Source organism: Amphiprion ocellaris, chromosome 13, assembly GCF_022539595.1.
Source record: "Amphiprion ocellaris isolate individual 3 ecotype Okinawa chromosome 13, ASM2253959v1, whole genome shotgun sequence".
In the NCBI taxonomy this organism is placed as follows: Eukaryota; Metazoa; Chordata; class Actinopteri; family Pomacentridae; genus Amphiprion; species Amphiprion ocellaris.
In genome coordinates, this window is record NC_072778.1 from 35,032,153 (window position 1) to 35,054,708 (window position 22,556).

Sequence of the window (22,556 nt, forward strand, 5' to 3'; positions counted from 1 at the left end):
TTGAAGGAGCAGCAGTAGACTGTCACCTGGCTGCTTGGACCATCGACTACCTCACCAACAGACCACAGTACGTGAGGCTTCAGGACTGTGTGTCTGATGTGGTAGTCAGCAGCATGGAGGTCCACAGGGGACAGTCTGTCCCCCTTTCTCTTCACCCTGTACACATCGGACTTCCATTATAACTCTGGGAGCTGTCACCTCCAGAAGTTCTCCGATGATACAGCCATTGTCGGGTATCTGAGGGGGACGACAGGAAGTACAGGACGGTCATCTCTGACTTTGTTGACTGGTGTGGGCTAAACCATCTGCAGCTCAATGCCAGTAAGACGAAGGAGATGATCGTCGACTTCAGCAGGAGGACGACACCCCAGACTGCACCGGTGAACATCCAGGGTTTGGACATTGACATGGTGGACACATACAAATACCTGGGTGTTCACCTCAACAATAAACTGGACTGGACACACAATACAGAGGTCCTGCACAAGAAGGTATTACTTTGCACAATGCCTTCTGCACCTGTGTTGTATGCCATCTGCATGTTTGCACGTGTCTATGTTTCATCCTTAGTACCTTGATGTCTGTGAGGGAAATGTTGTTTATGTTCTCTTGTTTGTACCTGTAATCTTAAAATTAAATAAAAATATTTATAAAAAAAGAAAAAGAAGGAGCGCTATTGCAGGTCCTTCATCCCATCTACTGTAAGACTGAACAACATCAGCACCAGTGGCTGATGGTAGCATATACTGGACTCATATCATCCCAAACCATAACATTTGCATAGCAATTCTTGCACTACTACATCTTTGCACTTTTTAAACTTATTTTTTCAAGCCACTTTATGTTGTATTGTTTACAGTGTGTCAAAACTGTACTATTTCATCCTCATTTCTCATCCCTGTACATATTGTAAATATTATTACTACTGTTTTATTATTATTTTATCACCATTACTGTGTTTATTGCTACATAAGCTGCTGTAACAATGTGAATTTCCCCTGGCGTGGGGAGAAATAAAGGACTGTCTTATTTTTTTAATGGTGGAGCCAATACTGTCGCTGCGCTCCGGCAGGTGGCGGTGATGTAACTTCCGGCTGCAGCTCAAACATTTCAAAGAAGAAGAATAAAGTTCTCATAGAGCGCGTGACTGAACTGGCCTGGTCACGTGAGTGGGGTACAAACATGGCCGACGAGGCAGGGGAGGTAAACACAGCTGTCGAGGGTCGTGAAGAAAAACAGCAGCAAGATGAGCTCCAAGTTTCGGGACCCGCCGCTGACGGAGAGCCCGAAGGCAGCGACGGGCAGGACCGGACGGAGACGGAGGCTCTGGCGGCGGCAGAGAGCAGCTGGTCGGCTCCCATCCTGTCTCTGGCTCGAAAGGCCACGGAGACGATCAGCAGCGGGATGAGCTACGCTGCTGCCCCCAGAAAGAGCTCCAGTGCGAGCTCCCCGACCGAGAAAGAGCCTGAAAGTGACCTCAGTAGTACTTCAAAGAAGCTTCCAGGTGGGCTGCGATGATTAATGAACTCAGACACTTGAACTGGTCACTTACTTCCTTAGTTCAGCTGCATGTCAGCTGTCAGAACACATGACACCTGGAGCAGTTCTCTGTGTTTTTGTTTAGTTGCACTTTACTCAGACTTTCATGGTCTCTGCACTAAGCATGTATGTGTGTGACTGATGCAGTTTCACTACTGTTTCTTCCCCACACTTCTGCTGCAGTTCTGCCCCCCAGAGACCCCATGGCAATAGAGAGATCCAACCTCCTCAGCATGATGAAACTGAGCATCAAAGTGTTAATCCAGTCCTCCTTGAGTCTGGGCAGGACCATGGACTCAGAGTACCCTCCTCTGCAGCAGTTTTTTGTCGTCCTGGAGCAATGCCTCAAACATGGGCTGAAAGGTGAGACACCTCTACCCCTCTCCTTTACTCAATCAAGATAAACATGTCCATGTCATTTAGGCAATAGATGACACAGATTTTTATACTTCTCTGTGACAGAGGGGCACTGAAAAGGTTTCAGTGGTAGCAGTGGGTGGTGCAGTTGACCTTTATAATGTATTATTGCTCTTAAACCCCAGCACCAGTAGACATCGAATCACTTTCACTTACATGTACTGTGTAAATGTTAAAAAGCTTGAGAACCAAGCGTCTAATGCATTTGTATTGAATAAGATCAACGCATTGCACTATGTTTGAGAATTAATAGCAGAAAAAGCTTCCATGTCCTATTTTAGTCTAATCTAGGGAAATGACTGATTTAAACAAGGAAGTATGAACAAAGGCTTCCGTGTTTGGGCCAAACAGATGATATGTTTAAAGATTTATACTTCATACTGTTTGAACACTGTGTAATATATGATCTTTTGAATTGCCATTTTTAAAAAGCTTCATCACTGCATCCTGAAACCATTTACTGACTCCTCCATGCCTACTCCCTGTGATGTGTTTTATTTCAGTAGTGTCCAACATGTTTCTACATCACATTCACAACTGGTTTTAAACTCATTTGAATCCTAAACTGACTGGTTAGAAGCCTGGAAGGAAGACATATATGTGCAGAGAAACTATGAATAAGAAATGAAGATTACTACAGTGTAATTGGGTGATACACTCTTCTCATAACACCAACCTCATTACATAAGTTTAATGATAATATTCCAGATATTTGTATTGAATGAGAACACTTCAAAGGCACAGTTGGTCATTGCACATGGGACTGTAAAGGGGCTGCAAATATCTGGTGAAAGATCTTATAAACTGCACCATTTAAACTCTTTCACTCCTGATACTGATTGTGATCAGAATAGGATTTATTAATCACTGCGAGAGAGAAACTGAGAATCATTCTTTCAGTTTGGTTGTGTTATATTTTGCCACTGACACTCCTCCAAACATTGGCTTTGCAGATATTGCAAGTAGCCATAGTACTTGTTGCTACAGCAAGTGTAAAATACTTCCAGACTGCTCACACTTTATTTTTAACTCCCTCCATGCGATGCTAGCTCCCGTTGTAGCTAAAGGTTACAGGTCTACTGGTGCGTTGCTGCTGCATGATGTACTATATATAGGTAGACATGCATATGGAGAATTTAGCTGAATAGATTAGGCTTGTGGATCAGTTGATTTGTCACAGATACCCGATCCAGCTGTTTGAATCAGCACGAGATCAATATCCAAATTATAATAGCAGATTGGTATATCCCTAAATAATGAGTAATATATGAGATGTAACACAATCTGTGCATCCTAAAATGTTTAATTTGGGTTTATAAAATAAAATGAAATGGAATAATTCTTATCAATATATGTTTTATCCAAGTGAAGCAATTTATTGCCGCAACATGAAAGAATATTCAGAGCCCACAGGTGGGCCAGTGGGTTCAAGAAAATTGCTGTGCTCTGAAGAAAACCGCTCATATTCTTGAAGAAAAAATTTGATTTTTGATAGAATTTGTGGTAACTGTACCCAACACCTACTATGTTCATTTGTTAGATATATGACAGAGTTATGCTAATGAGAAGCCGGGACATGTTTGGTTCTGCACATGATCATAGACTTATTTAGGATAATGAGGCTTTTGCCCAGTTTTTTTTTTTGCGTGTGTGTCTTCCCTCGTTGTTATGTTGATTACAAGGAATAAAAATCCCATTATAAAAAGGTGAGACAGCATATGATGCTGATGTGTCTAAAGTGATGTTTGAGTCAGAGTGGGTAGAAGTTATTTTTTCATTTTGTTTTTTTTAGCCAAGAAATCTTTCATCGGTCAGAACAAGTCCATATGGGGACCACTGGAGCTGGTAGAGAAGTTGTGTCCAGAGTCTGTCAACATTGCCACAAGTGCCAGAGACCTGCCCGGCATTAAGTAAGCTTCCACAAACTATTTCACACTACAGCTACACAGTAATCCACACTTGAGACATTTATTCTGTGATTCTTTTTCCAGGACCGGTTTGGGAAGAGCAAGGGCTTGGCTTCATCTGGCGCTTATGCAGAAAAAAGTAGCGGACTATCTGAAAACCCTGCTGGACCAAAAGGACCTCCTTAGGTTGGCTAAAATAATCATTACCAAGAATCCAGACTGCGGTATTAACATTGAGACATGTCAGTTAATTGATTATTTTCTGAGCATGCAAGCTGATCCGTTTTCTCTTTCAATCTCTTAGTGAGTTTTATGACTCTGGAGCATTGATGATGGAGGAGGAGGGGGCGGTAATGGGGGGTCTGCTGGTGGGCCTGAACATAATTGATGCTAACCTTTGCATCAAAGGGGAGGATCTCGATTCTCAGGTGAGTTCTGAACAAGGTTTCTGGGTCTCATGTCCTCTTGGACAAACAAGTTGATCACAATGTTCTGCTTCTCCTTTAGGTGGGAGTCATTGACTTCTCTCTTTACCTGAAAGACCCTGCCAACAGTGAGACTCAAAAAGAGTGAGTGCAGGCTTTTATGGGGATTTAGCTTCCCATCTACACTGCTATTCACTGTATTTTCATCCACTCTGTGTTGTTGTAATCTAAACTGAATTCCTCTGATAACAGTTCAGTTTCTAAACAGGCCGAATTCTCACTCATTCCATCATTCGTTTTATTTTTTCGCCTTTAGTGATGCCAAGATGACAGCCATATTGGATCAGAAACACTACATTGAGGAGTTAAATCGCCATTTAAGCGGCACCGTCACCGACCTTCAGGCTAAGATGGACTCTCTGGAGAAGACCAACAGTAAACTCGTAGAGGAGGTCAGATGCACTTGGTGTCAGCAGTTGTGTGATGACTTTTTAATTGGTCTATTCATGTTATTAAAAAAAAGACGCATTTCTCTCCAATGTCAGCATCGTATGTATGTTTTTCTTCTTGTTAGCTGACAGCAGCGACAGACAGAATCAACTCTCTGCAGGAAGAACAGGAGCAGCTGAAACGGCAGAATGAGTCAATCTTACAGTCCAGCCAGAAAAAAGAAGAGGTTTGAAAGCATCTACGACTAACTGAAGCTAAGCTACTGCTAACGTAAAACAGTACATTAACTGTATATTTGTTTTTCCAGGCAGCCCTTCAGGACAGCCAGGTAGAACTGGAGACGTACAAACAGACTCGACAAGGCCTGGATGAGATGTACAATGTGGTGTGGAAGCAGTACAAAGAGGAAAAGCGCATTCGCCAGGTCAGGTACCAACAGACTGTAGCACTTGTGACAATTTGGTGTCCGTAGATGACTAGCCAGAGGCCAGGAGTGTGAGTACTGAGTGTTGATCAGTCATTCGGTGTCGTCCTAGACTTCAGCAAAACGTCATGCCTAGTGTTTTTGTGTTGTGAGTACACTCCAGAGCTGGATTTGACTGATGCCTTTGGCATGTTTGGATGATATTAGGAGCTGGAGCGTGAATTGGAGCTGCAGGTGGGACTGAAGCAGGAGATGGAAGTCGCCATGAAGCTGCTGGAGAAGGACACGCATGAGAAACAGGACACACTGGCGGCACTACGGCTCCAGCTTGATCAGGTCAAGACTCTCAACCTGCAAATGTTCCACAAAGCACAGGTAAACACAGACTGGTATGTTTTCTCGTTCGCTTCAATGCTCAGACAGAATGTACATTTATACAAGTCGTGCGGTTCTTAAGGACTCAGAACGACAGGCGGAAAAAAAGCAGGCGGAGGCTGTGCAGCTGGAGCAGAGGATGAATGAAATGGAGAAAGCCATGATGGAGCTAGAACAGAGGTATGCACTCGTTCATGTGTGAGCTTCTGTGTGTTAACATTATATTTCTTTAAACGATGGCTCATCTTTGCGGGCCACAGGCTACAGAACTCGGAGCAGCAGCGCAAACAGAGTGACCAGTCAGACAAAGACATGAAGGTGGAGCTGGAAGGAAAAGTTGACGCTTTGCAAAAACAACTAACAGACCTGGATACACTAAGGTGAAGACACACAGCTGGAAGAATAAAAATCACATTTGTATAGCTCTTTTGAAAAACAAATGATAAAACTACTCCAAAAAGAGTCATTGAAGGGCAATATTTCAAAAGTCTGAAAGGCTTATCAGTAATATGTTTAATATAAAGTTTAAAACATGACACTAACTTAGCTAACTTGAGTTAACTCTAGACTGAGGTGTGTTTATTAGGCAGATCTCCCATTAATCCCAGCTCATAATGCTAGAAAAAAACAATTCTACACATAAAAAAAGCTTCATTCTGTACCATGTGAGCTGCAATGAAGAGCTCTTGAGGTTTCATGTTCACTGATCTTGAAGAGGAACACTTGTGTCCAGAGATGACCTTTTGGACATATTTGTACCCTTATCACACTAACAGTTCCAACAATAACCACATCTTTAATGTATAAGAAAAGTCAAGCTTTTACACTAAAACAAGTTTGACACAGTTGTCAGCCGGCAAAGTCACCACTGCAGTGAACTTTAAAGCCTCAAAATATCTACATTGAAACCTTAGTGTATGATTTTAAATTCCCTAAAATGGAAAAGTTATTTTTAAAAAGTTACTTTTATAGGTATGATTGTTGTGGAAACTCAGGCATTCTGGACAGTGGGCGTGGTTAAATAATTATATAAAATAGCTGTTGTATTAAGGGGTATGTACTAACTTGACTTTGCTCAAGTTCAAAGCCAGTTTCAGGTCAGTGGATTTGAAAAAAAAAAAAGACAGATCTCAAACCATTTATCAGAGCCAGAGACTGTAGGAACAGAAACAGTCGTCAGATTTTCAGCATTCAACAGTGCAACATGCCGTTCCATTGAGAAATGATCCAAACCGAAGCTTTAAATTGAGATATTTCATCAACATCTCTTCATTCTACATGTCTTATTTACAAAATTGCCAAAAAAGGCAGTTTCACTAACCAGAACTTGTAAAAAAAAAAAAAAAAAAAAAAAAAATCTCTGCTCCTCTGTGCAACTCAGAAACCATCAGTAGCAGTAACGTGCAAAAATTTTTATTTTTTTGGCTGAACTGCAGGCTTTATTCACACAGAGTAGATAGGGCGAATAGAAGTATAAATACAAATGAACAGTGTCATTTTTACAAGATAGATAATAACACAAATACAACTTTAGTTTTTTTCTTGTTTTACGATTTCTATAATTTTAACTATGTCATTCTGCATAAAAGACGTTTTTGAGTTCTCTCTACATCTAGGGATGGTTTTGCTTTTTCCATGGAGATGCAGGACTTTATATTGGAATAATAATAAAAAAGACTCCACAGTGAGTAAAAATGTGATGAAAGCAGAAACCTGAGAAAGTGCTTGAGCCTCATGGCTTATGACTGATTTAGAGACCGACCGTCAAAGTCCAATACAAGTTCTTGCCATAAATGTTGTATCTCAAAACCTGAATACGTGTTTAAAAAAAAAAAAAAAAAACATCATATGCAAAGTGTGAATAATATGGTGCAGTCTCAGGTAACTGTCTCTATACATCAAGCAGAACAAGTACAATTCTAGAGGTGGGACTTGAGCCCACACAGCCGTTGTTAATTTTATGAAGGTTTTGAACATGCAGTTTTGTTCTTGTAGGTGTGAAAAGAGAACCGAGTAGTCACAGTGTCACTTCTTTGAACATAGGCTGGGTCTGGAAAATGAGCTGCGCACCGAGAGAGAACAGAGACAAAGTTTGCAAAAAGCCCTTCAGCGGGAACAAGACAACAGCGTTGAACTTCGCACGCAACTGCAGCAGCTCCAGGGTCTGCACTCGGTCAGTGTCACACACACATCAGGGTTAGGCTCAGGTATATACATTTGTGCGCAAAGCGTTTGCAAAATCCACATTTAGTTTTTTTTTTTATGTGAAAAGAAGTAAATACAACCCATGCAAAGAAAACAGACATCTAAATGAACTCAGGAGTGCATCAGCTAGAGTGTTCATATGTAGTGCCTAAATTCTCTACAGACATCATTATAACTCCCTTAAACAAGCACAAAATCCCACAATCTAAGGCAGAATTATTAGAAGTACGGGTGGCTGAAGATTTCAAGGCTCTGAAGGTCAGCAAAGTCTACCAAGCTGAAGTGGCTGAAACTCTGAATTAGATGTTGCTGTTAAATGTACGTGCTACTGAATAAACTGTCATCATGTGTTGAACCACCTACTCTCAAGACCTCAGTGTAGCTGTAAGTGCCTATTAGTTCAGTTTCATTAGTTGGTGCAATTAGCCAGTAAGAAAAGCTTCTGTTTGGGTGCCCAGATAGCTCAACTGGTTGAGCAGGCCACCCATAAACAGGGGCTGGAGTCCCCGACACAGGGGCCATGGTTTGATTCTGGCTCACGGATCTGTGCTGCAGGTATTCTCCCTACTTTCCTGTTTACCTCTCAAATAAAGCCAAAAATGGCCATAAAAACAACTTAAAAGAATAGCTTCTGTTTATTTACATAAATGACATTATGGAGATCGGTGTGACGGCTTTAGTTGAATACGTTCATCCTGTTTCAGCCTCTTTAAAGATGTGTAAGTAAATTCTGCATAATCCTGCACATATAATGGGATGTTCTGCTCTTTTCTTATGGACTGGCGGTGCAGGAGCTGCAGGATTTGAAGCAGGAGAAGCAGCAGCTGCAGCAGACATGTGAACAGCAGGAACAGGCTCTACAGGAGATGGGACTGCATCTTAGCCAGTCAGTGCTTGTGATTGTGCCTTTTTTTTTTTTTTTTTTTTAACTGGTGAAATTTCATATTGTGATATTTTTTTGTAACTATGTTGTCTTCTTTGCCTCAGGTCTAAACTCAAGATGGAGGATTTCAAGGAGGTCAACAAGGCCCTGAAGGTAAACTGTCAAGGAGATAAACGTGGTATTCTGCGATTGTTCATGCTGTTAAAAAATTAATTAAAAAATCATGAGAAACCTTAAGTTTTATGCTCATAATTCCCCTCAGGGCCACGCCTGGCTGAAAGATGATGAAGCGACTCAATGCAAGCAATGCCAGAAGGAGTTCTCTATCTCACGCCGGAAGGTAGGTTTATTTTTCATTGGACTTCATTACTCTGCCAAGGAATGCGGTTATGTGATGATTAGCATTGGTTTGTCTGTTAGTCTTTCTGTTAGCAACTTTACTCAAAAACGGATTTGGATGAAATTTTCAGGGAAGGTCAGAAAAGGCACAAGGACCAAGTGATTAGATTTTGCCAGTGATGCAGCTTATAGTCTGGATCCACAGATTTGTTAGATTTCTGTATCATTATGAGACAGCGTCACTGTAACTATGACAAGTGAACACTACGTCAGCTGCCTGCAGACAATCATGATTGCGATCCTACTACAAATCCACCACTGCAAACCACAAATTGTTTAGATTTCAGCTGTCGGACATCGTATGACGACTGAGCAGCCTTGGCAGAGTACTGAGCTCTCAGAGTGCTCTTCTTGTTTAAACTTCTGTTAATCTGCATTGCCAAAGACACTGACCCATGCATGTTTGCATTTGCAGCACCACTGCAGAAACTGTGGAGACATCTACTGCAACAACTGCTCCAGTAACGAGCTGGCCTTACCCTCCTATCCCCGGCCTGTTCGAGTGTGTGACATGTGCCACTCCCTCCTGCTGCAGAGAAGCTCCTCCACAGCTTCCTGACACAACACCTGCAAGTGTTTTTTTGAAAGCTTTCCAACACTGCACATACTCACCATCAAATCTTAGGGAAATGTGATTTGGTGTACCATTGCCAGAGTTACCTGAAATTCAGGCACATTAGTTCATCTGTACTAAACAAAGTCACCTTTTTAACACTGATGGGATGAGCTAATACTTTATGCAGACTGTATTCTAAGGACACTTTGCTAAGGATGAAAATATTTATGTTGTCAATGTTTCCTTGGAATGAAATAACATCAGTTTAACAACTTAGTACTCACTTGATAAACTGGTCTTTTTAAAATGTAGTTTTTCTAATTAAATTGTGGGTGTAGATTATGTTGAGGACTCAAAGTCACTCACTTCAGCTTTTGCTGAGGATCTTTTGTGTAGCTCATTTATAGCAAACACATCATGCCCCCCCCCCCCCCCCCAACAGCTATGACCCCCACTGCTGGATTCATGCAAAATTATTGTAAATGACTGTAGAATGTTGACAAAAATCTTACTATTTTAGAATGTATTATAACAGGGATTTGTCAAGTATGTCAACTGCTACAAAGCCATTTTCTTAACCTGGGAATGGTGACCAAAAGTGTTTTTTATCTAGACATTTGATAAATTAATAAAGCCTCCTGTTTTCCAGTGCTTGTTTCAATTAGATATTCCAGACTAGTTTATTCACTTTGTGCACAGGAAATACAAATAGCATTTGAAGCAGTAGAAACCTTCATGGTAGCCGATTTGAAATTCGCTTGCTTTTGATATAGCCCTCATTCAGAAAAACTAACCTATCAACAGTCACACCTTAAGAAAACAAAACATGCGCTGACCATATGAAGTTTCAAATTCAGATAGACATTGTAATGGGAAATTTAAAAAAAAAAAAAAAAAAAAAGCTAAACACTATGTAGAAGATGAAACAAGGTCTAAACATCAAAAGATACCAGACATTTTCAGTTTTCTTGTTCATGCACTCAGACATTGAAACATGTTGAATCCACCAGCACAGGATGAGTTAACCTTGAGAAATAGCCAGGTGTTTGGAGAACGGTAACACAAAACAGCATCCTTCCAGCTAATGACAATGTAAAGCGTGGTTTCTGTAAGGAGGAATGGGGGAAGAGAAACAGCACTTCTGACATATTTCTTGTGACAACAGATGATCTTGCTTCTCTCAGACGATCATCCACTTAAAAAAAATACAAACCCTACCCCTCAGTATTTTCAAAACAACCTGACCTGACCCTATCCTATGTTTACGAGGTGAGACTTACGTTTCCAGTCCTTTCAGCAAAATGCTGCGTTAAAAAACACATGAAATTAAAGGGGGGACCAAAAAAAAAAAAAATCTACATTCCCCATCCCCCTCCCAGTCCATTCATTGAGCCTCTGCTTCCTCCTCCTCCACCACCGCCATAGTAACTGCTTCCCATTCCGCCCTGGTTACCTAACAAGAGAGACAGAATACACACTATAGGACCGAGGAGTTCATCAAAAAGTCATGCACAGCAAAACTCAGCTCCCTCAAGGTAAAAGCTTGTTACGTCTCAAGTTCAGTATTAGCACACAGCTGTATTTCACATCAGTGGGGTTTGTTTTTTAAAATCAGACTAGACGTGTTCACAACATGACATTTTCTTTTTGAATGGAGAGAGAGCAAATGTAACATCTTCTACTAAATTATAGATTGTAGCCTAAAAGGACTCAGCTGATTGGGGAAAATGGGAGGAATGTTTATACAGTATATCTCACTTTTATCTGTTGCTTGTACTGCTCATTTATCTAAAAAACTAAAGCCTGAATGAAGTCATACGGAGAAATTCAGGTTGTATTTCAAACTATATACTGTATTTCCACAGAAGCCAGGGTCAAGCCAATGTAACAGTAGCAGCCTGAGGAGCAGCGTTAGAGTAATGGATCACAAAGTGCTCATGTTGTGGATGTACTTTGAAGCGACAGGCCCCAATGCAGCTTTCTCACAAATAATTGCAACTTTCCACAATATGGACAACCTAGTTTTATGAAGTAACTCCCTTTCCCGCTGTGACATATTACTTTAGAGTAAGTTATACTGTATCTTTTAGAGGAAATCGGCCAGGAAACTGTTTTGTTAGCCTAGTATAAACTAAAGGAGTTTCTTAGAGCCCAGAACATGTTTTGCTGCCAGAGAAGAAATTGAGTAAAATTACACCATAGGCGTCTTCGTTAGTGCAGAAGGAAACTTTGAAATCTGTCAGACAACTAAGAATTAGACAGATGGGCTCAAGAGGAGTCTTAGTATAAACAGTATTATGGCGTTTCCTGTTCGACTTGCGAGAGAAAAGGCTTCAGTTGTAAGCACTCTCTTCACTGAAGAGTGTAGTTTAAGGGGAATGTAAATGAAAACTATTACAACAGAGCTGACACTCACTATAGTCACTGTAGCCACCCATATTTCCTTGGCTGCTGTATCCACCAGAGTACCCTGAACTCAGCTGGCCACCGCTGTAGGATGATTGGTTACCTGTGGAAAGGACAGTCATTTTAGGTTCAAGAGGAAATTAAAGCAGCATAAAATATGCCTAAGATGTGACACTCTATTGTGTGTTTGAGCAAATTACCAAGAATCATTAACAACTGTAGTGTGCTTGTGTCTAAGCATTTTTATCCCAACAACAGAGGGCACTAGTCTCAACACCTCTAGTACAAACGCTTACCCATGCCACCCATCATTTGGCTGCCGTAGGCTCCATTACTGCCACCTGCTGTTGAGTTCAAGAACAGCTCCACATAGCGGTGCTCTGAGGGGAAAAATAATATGAACATGCAACTCAAAAAAAACACAACTAATCAAAAGAAGAGCATGTGATTTATTTCCAAGTGCTTTCAAACCAAACTCACGCATGTTGGCTTTGTCTTTGGACATGGCTGCCACAGCATCTTCATGTGTTGCAAACTCTACATCTGCCTCCCCGGTTACTCTGCCGTCTGGGCCGATCTCAATGTGGACTCGCACTGGATTCAACGGCGAGAAGAACTAGGAATAAAAACAATGGACAAATTAACTAGTGGCCCACTTCCTTAAGCTGCATATACAATCAACACATCTGTAGTATACACAGAAAACAATGGATGTTGGTGAGGTCGCAGCAGCTCACATTGTAGATGTCTGTCTCTGTGGCTCTGTATGGCAGGCCTCTCATGTGGACACAGTGGCCTGTTGTGCTCTGGAAGGAAGAGCCGCCATCGCCGTACCGTCCGTCCGATACACCTGAATATACATAAATGAGATTAACACGAGGTCTTGTGACGACTTTGCATCCTAATCTCATTAATTCTATTGTGCAGCTTTAGCATGACGAGACAGAGGGAGAGTGATTATTTGAAACAACTGCACAGGTTCACACCACAAAAACTCATCTCTGCTGTTCGTTAAGTCCACGTGCACCCACCTCCTCCGTAGCCTCCTCGACGCATTCGGTCATAGGATCCACCTCGGCCCATCATGTTGTAGCCACGACCACCAGAGGGCCGGTCATAGGGGCCAGGTCTCTGCATGCCCATTGGCTTCCGCTGGGGTTCATAATGGGTTCGCACCTCAGCGCGGCTACTCTTGAAGATCTCAATGTACCTAAGAGCATAGAGATACCACAGTGAGGGCATGGGGAATGGATGAACACCGCATTTGCTCAATACTGGTGAAACTGGGCTATGCAGATGCTGTCATGGTGCAGTCCATAGGTAGTATAATCTTTGAGTATTTAATGCTAGATGTCAACAAAGTAAATATAAACAACTTATTTACTGACTTGGAAAAAAAAGGAAGTTGTCCAAATTGATAAGGGCCTCAGTGACTTTTACACTTTTCTTATGGTTACCGGAAGTGCTTTAGAGATCTGATTCAAAAATGGTATAGTAACAATGTCCTGTGTCCTTGCCATGACAGCGATTGTCCTGGTTTTAGAGGGACAGAAAGAGCTCCAGCACCTCTGCAACCCACTCTAAGCATTACCTGTCATAGTGGGCTCCATATCCTTGTGTACAGTGGCCCTCTGATTTTACCACCAGGGAGAGTCCTCACCATTTATCAACCTGGACTAGTGTTTAGTGCTCAGACACCATATGTTCTCAAAATTAGCCATGTACTCAAATTCAGGATGTTTTTCTGAATGGTGCCCAAGCACTAATCTTCCCACTGAACATTGTGAATGTGTGGAAAAGTTGGATCTACCATGGCAATTAGTGTAAATGTGTGGCAAATATTACAGATATGCTCAAAAGTAGCCAAGATTAATGTGGTGTCAGTTTTGTATTTGACTCAGATGTTGAAGGTGCACACCATAAGAAAAGCAACTTATCCAGCCAACCAACCAACCATCCCCACCTGTGCCCTATTCTTTCCTTGTGTTTCTTTAGAGCCTTTTCAGCTATATCCTGTGAAGCAAACTGCACGAAGGCCTCCCCCGTACTCCTCCCCTGGATGTCCACCGGCAATGTTATCCCATTTGGCACGATTTCCAACCCTTCAACCCAAGGACAGATAACCCCAGCAGGGGACATATTAAATCACATGCCCAATCACAGAGAGAACTTTCTCTAAAGAGAGAGATAGAAAACTTATGGAAAACTCTATACATCATCACACATACCAGTTCAGTTTTTAACCAGTGACTGGCCATTTACACGAGTTATTTTAACTGTATTCTTGGGATAAAATAGAAATGACAGGATAGAGGAAGAATATGGAAAAGGGCACTGCGTGGGACATCAGGCTAGTATTGGTGTGTTGATGAAAAGAGAATAAGATCTTGGTGGGTGACATGAGTAAAATTACTGTTCGCAAATTAAGTACTAATCTAACATTTAGCATATACTATTTATAAGAAGTGTATTTAAAAGACGAAAGTGTGAGGAAATGGTGAAAGAAACAATGACACTGGGGTAAGAGGGAGAAGCTACTGTGTTATCAGTGATGAGTGGGATCCATTCCATCATTAGTATACCACCATTAAGCACAGACAACTTAAAAATGTAATATCAGACTTGGTTACAAAAAGGGATGAATGTGGGCTCAAGATGGATATGATGGGCAAAGATGGGAAAGGATGCTTGCATAACAGATTCCTGCTTTTGAACAAAACATCAAGTCTTCAAAAAAAAAAAAAATCCTCTAAACTGCAACTGGGTTCCTTTTCCGCCGTCATTTATGTTTTACAAGACAATGTAACATTCTCGAATGGCATATTGACTTCTTTGTAAATCAGATGCAACAAGTAGTCAGTGTTGGTAAGAAAAAGGAAACAAGAAAAGGAAGGTGGGGAAAAAAGTTAAAATTACCAACATTAAAAGGTTTTATAATTAACTGCTGAACAAGGCCTGTTCTTACCTGAGAAAAACTGTACTATCTCCTCCTTGCTGCAGCCAAAGGGAAGGCCTCGGAGCCGCACAAGCCCATCTCCTGCTGTCTCTGGACAGTTTGGGCCTGTGTGCTTCATGACCCAGTCCATCTCGACATTGTTGGATTTAAACACTACATCACAGGACACCGGACAATTAGTTTTTATGCATTAAAGCAGACAAAATTACATTGCTCATCACAAACAACTCATCATTTGTATGCTGCTGTACATACCCTCTACATATCTGTGACCCATAGTTTCTCTGTCCTTCTTCACGGCAATCTTCAGGTCTTCTTCTGTCTCCAATTCAACAAACGCCTCTCCACTGGGACGTCCCTCTCTTGTGTAGGTGAAGTGGATGCCGCCTCCATTGTTGACGATTTTGCAATCTGTATTGGAGATTATAATTATATTATTAGAACCAACTCATTTCTAATTGTGTAAATTGCTTAAGTATTTTAATTAAAAACCGTAATATATAAATACCTGAGAAAAACCTCTGTACTTCATCCACTGAACAGGACCAAGGGAGACCCCTAATTCTCACTACATATCCTTCATCAGCCATGACTGGTCAAAATCCCTGAGGAAAAAGACACTATCATTCAGTATGGCTTAAAAATTAGAATACAGTGCTACACATACAGCTCTGGGAGTAATTATTTAAACAGCTTTGACAACCACTTTCTGCCTCTTCTGGTTTTTAGTGAGCTATATTGTGTTTGTTTTGCTAATTTCAAATTGCTGACTTTACTTACATTATAGAAACTTGGAACTCTTTATGTTTATATATCTGTTTTTAAACATAATTTACTGCATGAGTTAAAAGACTTTCTCCACATCTTTTAGAAATTACTGTAATTATTTAACCACATCATAAGCTTCTAAGATAATTATCAATGCTGAAGGCTTGTTGTTTTGACTTCATAAAGAAAACAATAGATGGTCTAATAATTATTTCCAAAACAAAAACAAGTTTCAGCACAATTTTCTCACATACTTTAAAACTATTCCTAACCTGAGTTTTTGTGCATGTCTGTGTTACATCATCAGGGTTTCTGCAGAAATCAGCCAGTCAAATTTAATGCTTTTTAATGCCAGTTTAATGCTATACTGTAAAAATTTTAATGTCATGACCGTGAACTCAACAAATTACATGGGTTTGTTTTTTTTTTTGTAAAAGATGATTTTTATATGAAAACTGTCCCTATGTTTCACTATTTCTGAATCTGGAAACCCCCCCTGACCACCAAAGGGCTGTAGTCATTCTCTGAAATCCACGTTTTCTAGCCATTTTTGCTGGAATTTGCATTTCCTCATTACCCAGCTCTCCTCCACCTGGTCCAGCCTGCCGTCCACTTTAAAAACATGCAGTTTTTGGCAATTGTACCCGACCAGCCGGGGAAATTATCGCAATGCTTCGGCATGTTTACGCAGATGTACATATCTGACCAATCGCAGTCTATAACTATATATTATTATTATTATCAAATATTTTTCTTGAAAATTGCAGAAAGAATTTTAATGCCACTGAGAATCAAATTTAATGAGTTTAATGCCATTTAAGGCCTTAATTTTCACAAAATCAATTTAATAATTAGTAATGCCCTGCAGAATCCCTGATCATAGGCCCTGTTCTCTTTCCCTGTGAGCACAAAACGTTATGTCTCTGATTCATGTACCAGTAACTCCAAAGAATACAGTAAATTTATCCAACTGTGAAACATGACATTTGGGGGATTTTCTAATTAGCCTCAGCTCTCTCCTATACACACCTGTAAATGTATCGGCAAAACTAGCTGGTGTATTCTCGGGCAGATCTACAACTCTCTTTATGCACTGTAATTTGCCTTTCTGTCCTTTTCATCAACCGATTTCGTCCGAAGTTTCGGCTGTCTATGAAATCGGTTCCATGACCTGTAGCTAAATGTGAACTGGGGTTAGCTAGCAGCGCCATCTTGAGCCTGCTTTGTGGTACCAGCCGGCGAATACTGAATGAAAAATCTGATTCTGGTGGATTTTTTTCCGCTATAAACGTTGTTGTTGTCTAGACAAACGTGTCGCAAGTAATTTTTACAAATAAATTTTTTTCAGTTTTCCTAAACAAGAAAACCAACTCCAACAATCCACTTCGTAAAAAGCGCGAACCCAAACAGGGCTAGCGGCAGAAAATGTGTAGCTAGCTGCTTTCATTCGACAAAAAAATGGTGTTGGCGCGTTTCTGTAAATAATTGGGAGTTCCCATTATTCACGTTATTGATTTGTAGATAAGGCCGGATTTATTGTAGCGAGGGCACATGGCCTTCAACCCGCTCGCCACCGCACCCCGACACAAGAACAAAAGCGGCCCTCTCAGCCTGCGCCATGTTATTGCCGTCAACGGTTAGCTCTCCGGCTAGCATCGTTAACTACCCTTACAGTATTTGCAGCACAATCTGATATACATACCGGTACCGAGTTCCTCCTTTTAACCCATGCAAAGCAAACTTTTTTCTGTGATATACATATACGCAAGCTAAACGACAAATGCATTCATCAATTTACCTGATATAAGCGCAGATGCAACACGCCAGAATATGTATGATCAGACCTGCGTGATGCAGCTGAAACCTCGCACAGGGTTGCCAGGATTCCCGAGCCATCCCCCTTTCAAAAGCTACGAAAAGACGCGCGTAATAATAGCCGCCGCGAAACAGTCACGTCATTAAACGTAGCCAGATTTAAATACATTTGTGGGAAATGTTAGAGTTTCGTTGTAATTTAAATTCTATCAAAGCACAAGAATATAAACTTCGCTAAATCTCCAGTAATGTTCTAAAATTGCAGAAAGTGTGGGTTTCTATACGCACCTGGCAATCCCGGCTAAAGAACCAAGCGCCTCCTGGCCTGCGACCACGCCCAAAATGCGATGACGCTGCTGCCCGAGGCCCTGGCTGGCTGGCCCAGTGGCATCTCCTGGCCTGCAAATCCAAGTAGCCTTAACTACAATGGTCAGTATTTTCCCTCCATCTTTTTAAAGGGTAAATTAAATGGACTACATAGGGCGTTTAAAAAAGAAAAAATACAACAAGCCCAAACTCCTCTTACACTCATCCTACTGCTCATGTGCACTAACTCTGTTTACATATTTATATCTTTTGAGTATTTTTTATTTTATTTTTATATAATATGCCTTTTTATATTTTTTTGTCTATTGCTGGGAGTCACCAATCGTAATTTCGCTGTGTGGAAACACAATGACAATAAAGATTCTTGATTCTCGATTCTATTATTCCTATCAAAACCAACTCAAAACATCACAGTACATCAACAATACTTGAGACAATTCATTCAGCAGCAAACCACAATAGATATTACATATGTATATATATATATATATATATATATATATATATATATATATATATATATATATATATATATATATATATATATATATATATATATATATATATATATATATGTATGTATGTAGGTAGGTAGGTAGGTAGATAGAATGATAGATAGATAGATAGATTTTGTGAACTAATGTTATACTGTAAGCCTTGCATGCAGGTGTTGGTGACGACTGTGACCTATATATCATCAGTTTAAAATCTATGTACAAATAGTGAAGAAACAGCACTTGCATTTTTAATCCGAGATGTTGGTGTAGCGCAAGCCTGCACGTATAAACTATAAACAAGCCAGATATTGAGCACTTGTTGAAATCAGTGAACTTCCTGTAAAGATTCTGGGAAGAGACGTTTACCCAACTTCAACAACTTCACATATGTCGTTTTCGACTCACACGAGGTTAGTCCAGTTGCCATAACTTATGCTTGCTTGAGATTCACATATGTCCTTTAATACTTTATAAAATCCTGCTTAAATTAAGCTGTTTAGTAGCCAATGTTAGAACACTACAATAATGGCAATGTCCAGCTCCAATAATGAATTTGTGTATCTCTAGGGGCAAAAAAAACTAATTACAGAAGCTCAAGTAGGGTAATTAAGTATATATTTGATGTACTGGTACCTTATTTGAGTGTTACCATTTTGCATCTGTGAAGTCACCGTAGTGATGCCACTGTGTGTTTTGTGTCTTTTACCAAAATCATCAAAACTTGTGGAATAAATTACACTTTCAGCATAATAATGGGTTTTATGTCACTTAGTTGCAGCACAATGCACTATGCACATATGCATGAAGTTCATTTTAATCGTACTCTGTGATTATAGAATAGAATAGAATAGAATAGAATAGAATAGAATAGAATAGAATAGAATAGAATAGAATAGAATAGCCACTTTATTGTCAACTAGAACATACACTAGTTGGTGCACACCAGACTGAAATTTCGATGCAAAAAGCTCGCTATCGGACTGATTAAAAAAGAAAAAAAAAAACGAAAAAAAAATTATTCTGAATAAAAACAATTTCTATACACGTAAAAAAATACATATATATATATATATATATATATATATATATATATATATATATATATATATATGTCATACATACACACACACACACACACACACACCTGTAAACATGACTATGATCCAGTGGTTATTTTTTTCTCTCTGAATACGCCTTCCTGTCATATAATTGCCTCTAAAATGTCTTCTTAGTTTGCGCTAATTTTATCCTAATGTATGCTTACTATGTCAAAGCACTGAGTAAAATGAGCAGTTTGTGAGGTTTACTGAGACCCTGATAGCTGTTATGTCATGTAAAAATCCCATTATATGAGTCAATAAAATGTTCAAGAGACACCAAAATACTCTCAAAGTAGTCCTTCTATGCACTGGATTTCCTTATGAGTTTACATGAACTAGTAAAACTAGCAGCCAGTTAAGTTGGCCTACCATGTCATGTCTTGACGTTCGTTCTACAGCCTCGTGATATTGGTAAACCTAACATGACGTTGCGGTCTCATGGTTGACAAGCAGTAACAGTGGCCAATTGGAAACACGGCTTATTTCTTCTGGACCAGTAGGATTAGCAAGATTTCCTACATGGGCGGCCTTTCTGAGAAACAGTGCGTATCGGGTTAGGTTGTTAGAAAGTTAATGGCTGGGGGAAAGAGATCCTCCTCAACCCTCGCTTCGGGAGAGTTTCTGGATTCCCTGAAGTAAAATCACGCAAATATCCCTAAAGAAAGCGCCTGGACGGACGTTTAAGTGAACAACTAGCTCGTTAACACACGTATCGTGAACATAAGTATGCAGGATGCAGTAGCCGGGACGGCAATGCTGACGGACGGCTTCGAGGACGAGATTGACTCGGTGACTCCTCGCTCCCCAGTGGCAGGGATGGGGGTAGGAGCGACACCAGGAGGAGTCGGACTAGGGGGCATTGGGATTGGTGTAGGTGGAAAGAAAGTACGTTTGTACGGCGAACCAGGCGGGCCTGCTGCAGAAAGACTGGATTTCAAACTAGCGGCCGCGGCCGTCCTCTCCTCGGGTCCAGGATCCGGCAGCGACGAAGACGAGGTTTCAGAGGTAGCTACGCTAAGCTAGTTAGCTAAGCCTAACCAGAGCTAGGCAACATTCCTCTCCTAGCGCGAGCTGGATGCTAGCTAGCGCATTAGCTCGCAGTTGGCAACCACCCCCTCCCAGGCCGCTGAAATTACGTAAAATTAACAAGCACTTTACGGGAGTGACACCGTTTGTCAGTTCATATGCTTATGGACAGTTCGATGTCGATAATGTTTGGTGAGACAGGAGCAGTTGTTCATGCTAACCGGCTAAAATGTTTTATTTATGCAGCGCAGGCTGTGGCCACGGCCTAGTTCGGGTGGAAGCGACGACGGCCTCGTTCAGTGCTGTCGTCTCGCAACACCCATCACAAGTTTGCAGCTCTTTCAGCAGCTTTCCAGCCACAGCAAATGGAAGATGCCCGTGAACCCACGGACGTACACGGCCAGCTAAATATCTGCCATTTCGTAGTTGTGGTGCAATTACGTCACTTTTCCAAATCATGTAAATTAACTCTGATATTCTCCATGCTAACTTTTTAGTACGTTTAGATTCTGATTGTCGTGGCAGTGCTGCTCGAATTTTCCACAGCCGGTGTTGACAAATAAGCTAGCTGTCTGTTTTTTCATCCTTCGTCTGTGTTGGTCAGATGGCCACCACTGTCAACTTGATTTGCGTTGTCACATTCGAGAGCAGCTTGAGTTCATGTTGAGAGGTGTCCAACTTTCCGCGTCTCACACGAGGACAGGTGTGATGGCATCTCCTCATCTCACTTAAACATGCTTGTTTACAGATATGTTTTATATCAGCTCAGATGGATGCATAGGTTATGTGTAAATATTTTTTTCCCCACAGCACAAAATTCATGTCAACCCAAGTCATCCTTTGAGAAGACAGTGTGACGAAGCCAATTCTTCTAAGAATTCTAAGAATTACCAGTCAGATTCACCAAATGCTGTTTAATAACTAAACTTTTCCCCCAGCATGTGCTATTTAATGTGAGTAGTCAATGTAAAGTTATTCGGACTTCATAGCCATACTATTGTCATGTAATTGAGTTTACCTTACCATATGACAGCAGCAGAAACAGAAAAGGAAGTTGTTGCACTGCTAGTTGACAAATATTTGATTTTGACAAACCTATTAAAGGTCTCGGTGTGCCATTTTTTACAATAACCTAAAGGGTAGTTGAGTATTTAATGGCACAAACACTGTCATTAAATAGTTATGGGTGTGGAGAGAACTGGCACAGCTGAGGAGTGGACTTTACCTGTTGAGCTGTCTGTTACACTTAACTAATATCTGGCTACAGGAGTATCTGTGTCAAATGCACTACAGCCATGACAGACAACTAAGGATGTCATCTAAGGCCACTGTCCATGTATCCTGTCTGAGCATCAGCTGTGTGGTTGCAGAAGAAGAAAATATCTAATTTGGCAATTCCATCTCAGACAACTTCATTGATTCAAATATATGGCCTCTGTGTCATGTTTCCTCACTCAGCCAGTCTACTCGTTCTCAGTCTGAATAGGAGTATTTGTTGTGGTGTTGTAGTCCAGTGGAGAACTCGCTTCTCTGGGCAGTAGCTAAAATCTGACTCCCAGGATTAAGCACATGCCATTCTAGGCCTTTCCAGCTCTGTGGATACCAACACTCTGGGAACTGTAGTTCATTAATAGTGAAGACTGATATCCTTTGTTGATTATAAAGGCCTTTGTAGAACTACATCCCCCATGGGATGTTGCGCCTTGCGTTCCTATAGTATAGCTGGATTCCTGTACATTGCAGAACGCTAACTCTCTCCAAACATTTGCTCTCTGGGCCGGACCCTGTAAGCCAGCTGCAGCTTATGCATGGATATAGAGAGATATTGTTGCTTTTGTCAGAGATTGTTCTGCAAACGGCTGACTGACATTGATTTGTTAGTTATCATAAATCTTACAATTATTTAAGAATGTCACCTTCAAGACAGTCTGCTTGTCCAGGTTCATTGTATTCACTGTGATATTTATCATTGTCAGTATAGCTAAACTGTATAGTGGGCCTCCTCCATAAGATAATGATTGACTTTAATGTTTCTTCAGAAAGTTAAATGTTTGTATAGATTTTAATGAAATTATGTCTGA

The 22,556-nt window shown here is 40.7% G+C and overlaps 3 protein-coding genes across 10 annotated transcripts in view; 2 read left to right on the forward strand and 1 right to left on the reverse strand.

Annotated features, from left to right (window-relative positions):
* The first annotated feature begins 1,158 nt into the window (after positions 1–1,158).
* Positions 1,159–15,356, forward strand: rufy1 (RUN and FYVE domain containing 1). Its single transcript, XM_023284064.3, has 17 exons — positions 1,159–1,504; positions 1,723–1,902; positions 3,749–3,866; positions 3,948–4,049; positions 4,168–4,291; positions 4,371–4,432; positions 4,605–4,740; positions 4,863–4,964; positions 5,046–5,162; positions 5,370–5,537; positions 5,620–5,717; positions 5,798–5,917; positions 7,581–7,710; positions 8,534–8,628; positions 8,730–8,778; positions 8,888–8,965; positions 9,440–15,356. Exons 1-17 carry the CDS (start codon positions 1,183–1,185, stop codon positions 9,581–9,583), a joined length of 2,145 nt encoding a protein of 714 aa, XP_023139832.1. The 5' UTR covers positions 1,159–1,182; the 3' UTR covers positions 9,584–15,356.
* On the reverse strand, positions 10,233–17,650 carry hnrnph1 (heterogeneous nuclear ribonucleoprotein H1). Of its 2 annotated transcripts, none has more exons than XM_023284067.3 (11): positions 17,509–17,650; positions 15,451–15,547; positions 15,198–15,353; positions 14,952–15,095; positions 13,950–14,088; positions 13,018–13,196; positions 12,724–12,836; positions 12,467–12,602; positions 12,283–12,366; positions 11,997–12,089; positions 10,233–11,033 (listed from the first exon to the last, which is right to left on the reverse strand). In XM_023284067.3, exons 2-11 carry the CDS (start codon positions 15,530–15,532, stop codon positions 10,936–10,938), a joined length of 1,224 nt encoding a protein of 407 aa, XP_023139835.1. In that variant the 5' UTR covers positions 15,533–15,547; positions 17,509–17,650; the 3' UTR covers positions 10,233–10,935. The 2 variants fall into 2 exon arrangements, with proteins under 2 accessions (XP_023139835.1, XP_023139837.1); XM_023284069.3 differs by having other exon boundaries at positions 10,971–11,037.
* Positions 17,651–20,013: 2,363 nt separating this feature from the next.
* Positions 20,014–22,556, forward strand: part of ankhd1 (ankyrin repeat and KH domain containing 1) — a 30,293-nt gene continuing 27,750 nt past the window's right edge. For all 7 annotated transcript variants that reach the window (XM_023284060.3, XM_055016426.1, XM_023284061.3 and 4 more), the window contains exon 1: positions 20,014–20,454. In XM_023284060.3, the coding sequence (XP_023139828.1) occupies positions 20,176–20,454 (279 nt within the window). In that variant the 5' untranslated portion in view covers positions 20,014–20,175. The remainder of the gene's footprint in view (positions 20,455–22,556) is intronic.